The following is an 11,763-nucleotide window of genomic DNA, read 5'->3' on the forward strand; positions in this document are numbered from 1 at the left end:
GCTATGGGGTGGCGGGGAAGGAGCCGTAAATAAGAAGGATGAGGCATGGTGACTGTGGGGTAGGGTTAGGGGTAGAGGTAGAGATGTCACACGTCACAGCCTTGGAACCATGGTGCAGTGTTTATCTAAGGATGCGTTTGAGAACACTGCTCAGAACATCCTTTAGTTTCCTCTAAATGAAAGCACCTGGGAGAGTTGTTAGGGTCCTATAGAGTACCTGACTCCTGGCCACCAGGAATCTCCTAACTGATCCCACTTTCCTCTTGGCACTAATGGCGAGAAAGCTCAAAGCTAAGTTTGTGGTCTTCTTCTAAAAGGTAGATAGGGCCTTATAGCACTTTGTAACCCATTTTCACCATATTTTCTAAACATTCATTTTCCAATTGCCCTGATTTATTCAATTATTTTTGTCTTTTAAAAATTGACAAAGAATTTCAGATATTTATGGAGCACAATGTGATGTTTTCATGTATGTTTACATTTGGGATGATTTAAATCAAGCAAATTAACGTATCCATTACCTCACCTATCATGTTTTTATGATGTGAATGTTTAAAATCTCTTAGCAATTTTGAAATATGCAATACATTATTATTAATTATCATCACCATGCTGTGCAGATCTCCAAACTTACTTCTAACTGAAACTTGGTACCCTTTGAACAACTTCTCCCTATACCCCACGTCTCCTACTCTCCCTTCCCACCAATTCACTGGCTTTTATTTTATTGTGCATTTTTGTCACCTAAAATCCAATGTAGACCTTTGGAGGTACACATAAATATGCAAAAATAAACTGCTAAATTTACTTTTTAAAAAAGTGTTTACCTTTTTTGACAACAAAATTAGTGATTTTAATTAATATTAAACCTGTCAAAATAAAACATTTAAATAGTTATTCTATATGTATCCCCATGAGAGGTCCTAAGTATCTGCCTTCTGTACATACTACAGACACTTTGGGTACTTACATGAAATTCACACAGCCTGTACCCGCAGGTGGAGCAATCCAGACGAAACTGAGGTTGGTTGTGGGCAGGTGACTCACATGAGAGGCCACCACACTGCACATAAACTGGTTACCAAACTGGTGGTCAGACATGACCCCTGCAAGAAAGGAAGGAGAGCTGTTACAAAGACAACAACGAAACAAAGTCCTTCCTATCGTGGCATCACGGTTTTTTCTAAACATTTTTATTTCATGTTAAGATTTTCTATGCTGTTTGGCCTCTCAGTAAGTTATGTAATTTTTCACTTTTTATTGCTAGAGGGAAATTACTTATTTAAACCATTATTGTTAAAAGAGTGACCTGCTGGAATCGCTGCTATAGTATTTGATGTGCTTTGATTTTGTTGATTGGTTTTTGCCTATGACGAAAAACCACCAGGACCAACCTGCAGTTGAACAAAGTTAGGTTTATTGGAACTGTCTGCAGCAAGGAAGACCAACTGCCATGGGAAAATGGGAGGCATCTCAGTAAAAGGATGTCAGGAGAAGCTTGTTAAAATATTTAGGCTTATGTAAGGTTATTTCAGAGGGCAAGGTGATCAGGTTTGCCTGGGAAACTCCCCAGTCCTATTCAGAAGTTTCAACAAAAGGTCCTTTGCCTCTGCATTTGGGGTTATCACAAAGTAGAGGTAATCTTTTCACTGAGTATCTTAGTTTGTTGTTGTTGTTATCGTTTTAATCTTAAGAGGCATGAGGAATGGGGTGAGGCTAAATCTGTGATTGGCAGAAAAGCAGTTCTGTTTGCATGGAGGGGGAGGTTGGTCATCTTTGTGGTTTGCATCATGTTCTTAGTCTTGTCTGTGTTCACGTATGATACAGAGTGGTCTTGTTTTTGCCTCATAACATCACATTTGTAAAGTGGTCTTGTTTAATGTTGATTTTCTGTGAATTGCTTATGTTCAAAACGAGAACATAATGACCTAGCTGTGAACAGGTCAGCTCCAAGCTGAGCTATCAGAGGATGCTTCTCTTTTTTTAATGAGGTAATTATCTTAGGTATATCTAGATATGAAATAGTAATAAATAACTCAACAATAAAAAAACCAACCTAATTAACAAATGGCCAAAAGACTTAAACAGGTTCCTCACCAAAAATTATACACAGATGACAAATAATCATATGAAAAGATGTTCAGCATCATATGTCATTAATGAACTGCAAACTGAAACAACAATGAGACACCACTACACACATTAGAATGGCCCAAATCTGGAATACTGAAAACAAATGCTGGTGAGGATGCAGAGCAACAGAAACTCTCTTTCATTTTTGGTGGGAATGCAAAATGGTACAGCCTCCTAGGAAGACAGTTTGGCAGTATTTTTACAAAACTAGACATATTTTTACCATATGATATAGCAGTTGTACTTCTTGGTTCTTATCCAAGTAAATTGAAAACATATGTCTGAAAAAAACCTGTACATGGATGTTTATAGCAGCTTTATTCATAATTGCCAAAACTTGGGAGCAACCAAGACGTCCTTCAGTTGGTGACTGGATAATGTGGTACATCTAGACAATGGAATGTTAATTCAGCACTACAAAGAAATATCTATGAAGCCGGGCAAAGACATAAAGGAAACTTAATATGCGTATTACTAAGTGAAAGAAGCCAATATGAAAAGGCTACATAGTGTATCATTCCAACGGTATGACATTCTGGAAAAGGCAAAACTATGGAAATAGTAAAAAGATCAGTGGTTGCCAGGGGTTAAAGAGGGAGGTGGGATGAACAGTAAGAGCACAGAGGATTCTTAAGGGAACAAAACTACTCTATATGATACTGTAATGGTGGATATATGTCATTATAAATTTGTCCAAACTCATAGAATGTATATACCATGAGTAAACCCTATTGTAAACTACGGACTTTGAGTAATAATAATGTGTCAATGTAGGCTCATTGATTGTACCAAATGTACCACATTCTGAGGCAGGATGTTGACAGTAGGGGAGGTTTTTTTGTGTGTAGGGATAGTGGGCATATGGCAACTCTGTACTTTTTATCCAGTTTTGCTGTGAACCTAAAGCTTCTCTAAAAAATAAGTTTATTATTTAAAAAATTACTAAAAGCATTGTCAGAAATAGAAAGTTAAATTTTAAATTTCTCTCATTTATTGCCTTTATGACAGTAGACAAATGATTTACTCTCTTTGAGATCCAGTTTTCCTGTCTATAAAATGGAAATACCATGTCTTCTATACCTTAAAGTTGCTGTGAGTAGTAAATGGCCCAATACATATGACAGCACCTAGTACCCTATCTGAAAGCAGTGGGCTCTCATAACTCTTGACTTTCTTCCCGCCTGCCAGAGTGATCTTTCTAAAATATAAATTTGTTCACGCTATTAATATTTCCCTTCAAAATACTCTCAATGACACCATTTTTTTTTAAGATGGAGTCTCACTCTGTCACCCAGGCTGGAGTGCAATGGTGTGATCTTGGCTCACTGCAACCTGCAACCTCCGTCTTCCAGGTTCAAGTGATTCTCTTGCCTTAGCCTCCCAAGTAGCTGAGATTACAGGTGTCTGACATCACAGCCAGCTGATATTTTTGTACTTTTAGTAGAGACAAGGTTTCACCATGTTAGCCAGGCTGGTTAGGCCACTCCTAACCTCAAGTGATCCACCCACCTCGGCCTCCCAAAGTGCTAGGATTACAGGCATGAGCCACCGCACCCAGCCAACCCCATAATGTTTACAGCTGCACTGTCTAATCTGGTAGCTGCTAGCCACAGTGGTTATTTAAATTTAAATTAATTAAAATTCAATACAATTAAAAATTCAGTTCTTCAATTGCACTAGCCACATTCCACATGCTCAACAGCACATGTGGTTCATGGTTACCATATTGGACAGCACAGAACAGAACATGGCCATCATCACAGAAAGCTCTATTGATGGCACTGGCCTATAGGATAAAATTAAGGATAAACTTTGCCTCTCACTGCCTTCTCCAACCTCAGCTTCAGCACTTCCTGCCCCCATGTTTTGCCCATCTTCTTGCACTATGCACACCAAAAATACCAAATGAACCCTCCTCTATCTTCGTACAAGCTGTACCCTCTCTATAAAATGCTCTCTCTCTTCCACTGGTCTCAACCACCTGACAGGTCCTACATGAAGATTTGGCTCACTTTCTGCCTTTTCAAGCCTCTCTTGTCCACCTCCAGGCAAACCCAGGTAGCTGCTTCTATAGGTTTCCACTGAATTTTTTATTTAACTCCAACATAGCACTTAGCACAAGGCATTTGGAATGTTCTGTTTCTTAACTTTCTTTACTTCTTAAGCTCCTTAAAAGCACAAATCAGGTCTACTAATCCACATCCCTCTAGCATCTAATACCTTACACATAGTCAAGCATGTATTTTGGCCTTTGGTCTCGCTTTTCTTTGAAAAGACTCCTCAGTCCCTGAGATTTAAAAATATTCTCCCATGTTTTCTCTCTACTATTTTGTTTTCATATTGACATCTTTAATGTTTCTGAATGTTATTTTGTTGTGTGGTACAAAGTAAGGATTTGACTTTATTTTCCTAAATGGTTCTAGATTCCTGTCATTCTTCCCCTGGCATATCACAATTACTCTTCACAGGTTTCTCTGTCCCCTATCTCACTCCTTGTTCTACCAAAATGATTTCTCTGAAAGGCATATATGATCATGTCAATCCCTGTGCAACCTCCTTAAATGGCTCCCATCAGATTCCAGAAAAATACAAACTTCTTAACATCAGTTAGAAGGTTTGGGACAATCTGACCCCCACCCGCTCTCCCTGTACACACTTACCATCCTTTGTGAACCAGCAATGCCATCACTCTCAAGCACTAGTGGCTGAGCCACCCTCATTCACACCTCTAAGCACATGCTCTGCTTTCAACAGGTCCCAGACTTTTGCTCTCTTCCCACCAATCCTTGCTCTCTGCTAGGCTAATTTCTATGTGCTCTTCTAGGCAAGGCTCAATGTAGCCTCTGTTTAACACCAAACATTGAGAGAAGTCACTTACTATGCTAGGCCTAATGATACAAAGACAATCTGACATGGCCCAGTCCTCAAAGACCTCCCTCACTGCCCCTCCCTCCCTCACTGCCCCTCCCTCCCTCACTGCTCTTGCCCCATGTGTGGATAAGTGTCCTCCCTCTGTGATATCACAGCAGTTCATACATCCCTTTATCACAGCTCTTGACCATCTCCCCAAGTAGTCCATGAGGGACACCACTTTTAATCTTTAGATCCCAAGCACCTGCCACAGTGTCTGACATATCACAGATCCTCAATAAATGTCTTCTGAATATAGAGAAAGGGTAAAGATTGCAAAAAAGAAAAGACGAAATAATTTCTAATACAAATTATTCAGGAGCAAGACTAAAAAAAGACAACAGAAATTATAACACATATTTCACATTAACTAAATGCAACAGAATATTCTACAGTATAAAGTTCTTCAGAGCAAGCCATAACTGGTCTAAAATATAGAAAAACAAATCTATGTTTTGACCTATCCGAATGATGTCCTTTTTCTCATGCAAGACTCTACATTTTTAAGCTGAATCCTGAGACAAAAATCACCAAGCCAGAGAAATCACAAGGTTAGGGAGAAAAAAAGAGTCCCAGGAAAATTACAGAGTGCCCAATGAGACTCAATAGTGTGACTCAGGAACTGCCACTCCCCTCTGGTCAGGCATGAAGCAGGGATCCAGTGTATGGAAAACGACAAGTCTGCAGGAGTCTGCCTGGCCAAAAAAGGAAAACCAAGCCCTAGCCACAGTCCCGTGGGAAGGGGAACAAATCAAACAGAATAAGGTTTCAGTGTGACAAAGCCTTAGTAACAGGACTCATGGTCAAATGCCTCCTGGTTCCTCAAAACCCCTCTTCGAAAATGAGTCAATGTCTATACGACACATTATTTGACATAATTTTATAAGTTGCTACCCTTATAAAACTTATATAATTTTTATAACACCCTACCTTTGGTGAATATGCCATAGAACGATATTCTTGCAATTTAACATTCTAGCATAGTAGTTTTCCAAGTTGGCTGCCTAGTGGCACCATGAGGACAGATTTAATAAATACTGTTACCCAGAGATTCTGAGTTAACTGTTTTGAAGTATGGTGTGAATATTGAGATTTGTAAAAGCTCACGAAGCAATTCTGATGTCTAGCCAAGAATTTGCATTAAAAATGCCTTAGTAAAATGTGTAGAATTCAGGGCTTAGAGTAATACTATTCATATCATTATGGTATCAATGTACAGTTTGAAGACAGACAATAATTTCTAACATAATGCCTCTGGTAGTGACACAAAATAACCTATCCTCTTACTCACTAATCCTAAAACCATCCCAAACATGTACTCTCCAGACTTTTCTATGCAACTTCAAACACTATGATGATACAGTGGTCTTTGCTTTTTAAATATAAAACACTGGCATATTATGTTGCTAACATCGTAATTGGCATTTTCTTTGAGAACATGTAAACACTGGCCAGAGCTGCAGCTATTAGAAATCTATTTATCTAAAATCAACCAGCAGGAAGAAAATTATTTACAGAATTCCTATTTTGCATCAAACATCGTGTTAGCCTCTATGGAGATATATAAAAGAAACAGAGAACATAGTCCTTGCCCTGATATGACATGAGTTGGGTAGAGAAAACTGGAATAAAATAACATCTTACATAAAGCAGCTAGAAAAGGAGTAATTGCTACTTGGGTGGTATTGATAAAAAATACAAAATAAGAGTGAAAAGTTATTAATAAGGACAATTATGATAATGGCACCTAATGCTTGTTAGGCATTTACTATGACCTGGCACTACTCTAAATGCTTCATAAATATTAACTTGTTTAAGGCCTTTACTAACCCTATGAAGTGGGAGCGTTATGTTCTCCATTTTGCTAATTAAGACACTGAGAAAACGGAGTGATATGGTTTGGTACTGTATCCCCACCCAAATTTCATGTTGAATTATAATCCCGAGTGTTGGGGGACAAACCTGGTGGGAGGTGACTGTATCACGGAGGCAGATTCCCCCCTTGCTGTTCTAGTGATAGTGAGTGAGTTCTCATGAGACTTGGTTGTTTGAAAGTGTGTAACACTTCTCTCTCTCTCTCTCCTGCCGGCCATGTGAATACATACTTGTTTCCTCTTCACCATCTACCATTACTGTAAGTTTCCCAAAGCCTCCCCAGAAGGAGAAGGCTGTATAGCTTGTAGAACCATGAGCCAATTAAATCTATTTTCTTTATAAATTACCCAGTCTAATGTAGTTCTTTATAGCAGTGTAAGAATAGACCAATACATGGAGGTGAAACCTCTTTATGTTCATTCAGCAAGTGTACAAAGTAGCCTGGATTCCAGCCAGTGCCCTTAGGGGTCAATGGCTCCTACTGGAGTGAGACTGGAACTGAGTCTTAAAGAAAAAGCTAAGATTTCTCATATTTGTTTTTATTTATACAAAGCAGCAGAGTTTAATCCAGAGATGCTTCCCTTAGTTCTGCCACACACTACTGTATGACCTCTGTCAGGGCACCCCTCTTAAGCTTCATTCTGACATCTGTAAAATGCTGATCATAATCACTAAGACCCCTTTCATTTGGGGTCTTCATTATAAACTCTGAGTACAATTTAAATGGATAGAAGAAAGTTGGAAGGACATTACACAAAGACAGACATAATGAGCAAGGGTGCATAGAGAACTAGAAGAATGAGAGCGCTCAGAATCAGCTTCTCATGTTCTATAAAACACAATTTACTGCATCCATGGTGATCTTTTTAACGCCTTTGTATCATGAAACACATATATCACCTAATTAATAAATGTGATTTGGAAACCATTCTTGGGATAAAATTTTGAATTTGATAATAAATTTAAATTTATTTGCTGCTTTCTTTGCAGCATCCTGAATAGGATCCACATTGAATTTTTTAATATTATTTGGGAAAGGGAAAACAGAATCTAGAACACAATAATTTAACTACAATTTATCAAGGAGATATGTACATCTAAAATATGTGTGTATAGTGTACTTACAATAATGATTTTATTTACATTGTTATGGTTTTATGTAAACTGTCATGCAAAAAAGTGTCCTTATGGAATTTCTACCCCAGAAAAAGATACTATACTTTTTCAAGAGAATTGAGAGAAAGTAAACACGTCAAATGTGGCTCTCCTGATGTAGCTTTGGGCAAAGAAAGTGGAGTTTATCCTTCAAACTCTGAAGTTCTATAAAATTGACAACTTTTTAATTTTTAGCAATACCTTAAAGCAACTATGTTACGTTTTTCTTTTGCATACTTTGTACAACATCTGAAAAATGGAATAATCATAACTTTGTTGTAATTTCTGTACAAACAATCAATATAACTCTCTAAAGCCATTATTCCTTTGATAAAACATGGATGTTTTAAATTCACTGTTATATAAATCGTGTATCTAGATAACAAATATCAAATATTTGTCTTCTTTATCAAAGCTGTGGTTGAAGGATAGGAATCAATAGCAGAGTTTCCTTCATCTACATTATACTTCAGCAAGATTTGACTCACAGTATCTTTAATTATTTTAAAGTTGCCCCCACAATCTCTTTTAAGACAGTGACATATATTTCTGCGCTTTCCAGGATGTCATTTTCCTTGACAAGTCTTCAGTTATTTTAGGTTTGTGACTAAACCTTGTGTGAACCCCATTTTCCCCCAGGAATACTTTTCTGCACTTTTAATGTGCACACTTTGGGTCGTCAGAACTATAACTAGAAGTTCTATGATCCCCATTCTCCACAATAAAATGTACATATGCTCATAAAAATGTAGGCTACTCACTTCCAAGAAACACATCAAAGATTTTATTAACAAAAATAGCCAACCTATTGAAAAATTACACACTCATGTTGGGTCAATTCTGTGTTTCATAGATGAAAGATGTGTATTACTCAAATCTGATTAGTTTATAATTTGCCATGGTTAGTGTTAAAGTGAGTATAACACACCATGGTCTATTTTTCATGGGTTTCAAGAACTAAGACATCTCTGGATAGGGTATTACCAAAAAAAGGGCAAGTATATTAAAACCATGATTTTTTTCAATGTGAAAAATATAACCCTGGTGGAGCGCGGTGTCTCATGCCTGTAATCCCAGCACTTTGGGAGCCTGATATCACCTGCAGTCAGGTGCTGGAGACAAGCCTGACCAACATGGAGAAACCCCATCTCTATGAAAAAAAAAAAAAAAAAATTAGCCGAGCGTGGTGGTGCATGCCTATAATCCCAGTTACTCGGGAGGCTGAGGCAGGAGAATTGCTTGAACCTAGGAAGCAGAGATTGCAGTGAGCCAAGATGGCACCATCGTACTCCAGCCCAGGCAACAAGAGTGAAACTCTGTCTCCAAAAAAAAAAAAAAAAAAAAAAAATATTAATCAAAAAAAAAAAAAAAAAAAAAATATATATATATGTAATGTATTATAAATGTGTATATATATTTATATATTACATGTTATATAATATATACATATAATTATATGTAAATATATAAAGATATAAAGATATATTATATATTTTTATTATATAATATATAAGACCCCATATATACAAATGCCATTATTTCAAACACTTTCAGGAAACTTGGTAGGACGTTTGGTCAGGAAGTTTAGCAAAGTTATTACCTTATGTCTACATAAGAAGTGTAAGCTAAGAATGGCACAAATATTTAAGATGATTTCCATTTCCTTTTCTTTTTATCATCTGTTCCTTCTTTAAAAGGGGTATCTAAAGGCTTCCATCGGTTAATAATAATTAAAAAAAAAAACCCACAGACTGTTCTGAAAGTCTAGTTTGGAAAGTTAGTGTTATATTGTAAATGAAAAAGAAAAAATGAATTATAGAGTTCCTTTTTATCATTATTTAATCTGTTAATTCAAACATGAATAACTGTCTACTTGCAGAATTTGGCTTGTCCATTATTTGCCTTCTTTGCTAGGTCAATGTACTCAGACATTTCAACAAAATCAAACACAATTTCATACACTGAAAAGTAATCACAGAATTTGCTAAAAACATGCTTTTTGCAGCTTATCTGTGAAGTACCAGCCTGATGAAAGTAGGTATGAAAACAACAGCTTTCAAGTAGGGTAAGCTACAAGATATTGAATAGTATCTGCACATATACTCACACAATACACACTGTGTATGTTTACTTTTCAAAGCACTAATTTGAAGTTATTTGATTTCAGATTTAAGTTTAAGAAGCCAAAAAGTACTAAAACCTTTTAAAAGTCATTCTGGAATTGTCTATGTATAGACATAAGTTAGAAATGGAAGAGAATCTATACTATTTATCCACCTCTAGTTAGTTTCATAAATAGAGCCAATTCTAAGTCAACTTTATTCTTTTCTTGCTTAGTGCAGTTACAAAGATGAGAACTCTCGATGCTGTCTCCCCATTCTGCTCCCAGAACTACCATTTACTGAATGCTTCTCTGTGCCAGGTTTAGAGAGGCAGGAGAGGGGAAAAGTTGAGAGCGTAGAAACCCTGTCTGCCTATGTTTAGATCCTTGCTCACTGCCAAGGAGTTGTGGAATCTTGGGCAGGTTACTCTATCATTCTGTTCCTCAGTTTCCTTTCCAGGAAAATGAGGATGATAATAATAGAGTAGCTGTGAAGAGTAAACGCGTGTATGGCACACAGTGTTGAACATGTTGGCTATTATTATCATTCCTATTTTAGAGATTTAAGAAACCAAGTCTCAGGAAATTTCTTTTAAGAGACAGGGTCTTGCTCTGTCACCTAGGGTGGGGTGCACTGGTATGATCACAGCTCACTACAGCCTCAACTTTCCAGGCTCAAGCAATCCTCCCACCTCAGCCTCCCGAGTAGCTGGAATTACAGCTATGCCCAATAAGACTCAGTAGATTTCAGTGACTTGCCAAGGCTAACAGAACTAGTGAGTGGCATCTGAACACAGGTTCCGCTACACTGTCTGCTGGCTTCTTCCCCACATCCTTGAATAGTAGTACCCCGGTTCTTTTAAGACATCTGTCCTGATCCAATAGAAACTCTGTCCAAATCCAGTTATAGAATGCAAACCATCTGAGAGTGAACAGAGAGCCCTTCCTATAAGGCACAAGCTCAGGCTCGCTGTCTTTTCCTCCAAATGCCTAAAATTTTTCATCAATTATTGTATACTCTTTGTCCTCTTGGTAGACACGTCTCTGAGTCAGATACAGATATGAGTGAGAGATTTCTAAGTCAAACACCGTTCTAAGGGAAAAAGCCATCCAGTTATACTTGGGTCTGTGTGACCACTGAGTCTGACAGTACAGTCTCCTTTCCAAAGAGCTGTGAAGACTCTGCCCTGCCTGTCTGTAATGGAAGCTCTCTGCTCTCTGCTGCCTTCTCTCCTAACACTGCATACTCTCCCTCCTCCCTTAACAGCTGCATGGTGGTAGATAATCACTTCACACTGCCTGCCCCCAGCCTCTCCTCAAACTAACGGCAACATGCTGGCTACCTGTCCAGAACTACATTCTGGCTCATCACCTGGTGCCTGTTCCTGTGACCTGCTGTCGTGCGTTTAATTCACAACCCAATTTCCAATTTAGGAGTCAGATTTTACACATATGCAAGCCACAGAAACCCAAAGAGGAGGAGGCTTTAGAGATACAAATCCAAGCCATAGAGGAGACTAAAAGGCTTTCTTTAAAACAAAACAAAAATAAACTATCACCAGTCCCTGAAAGCTACCTCTAATATTCTC

The 11,763-nt window shown here is 37.8% G+C and overlaps 1 protein-coding gene across 1 annotated transcript in view; it reads right to left on the bottom strand.

The window, feature by feature from the left end:
- LOC108287688 (collagen alpha-1(I) chain-like) overlaps window positions 1-11,763 on the bottom strand; it is a gene marked incomplete at its 3' end in the record, with an annotated part of 218,343 nt that overhangs the window by 54,410 nt on the left and 152,170 nt on the right. Inside the window, exon 5 of the mRNA XM_017506236.2 lies at window positions 971-1,106. Coding sequence (XP_017361725.2) covers window positions 971-1,106 — 136 coding nt within the window. The remainder of the gene's footprint in view (window positions 1-970; window positions 1,107-11,763) is intronic.

This window comes from Cebus imitator, unplaced genomic scaffold (assembly GCF_001604975.1).
Source record: "Cebus imitator isolate Cc_AM_T3 unplaced genomic scaffold, Cebus_imitator-1.0 Scaffold352, whole genome shotgun sequence".
NCBI lineage: Eukaryota > Metazoa > Chordata > Mammalia > Primates > Cebidae > Cebus > Cebus imitator.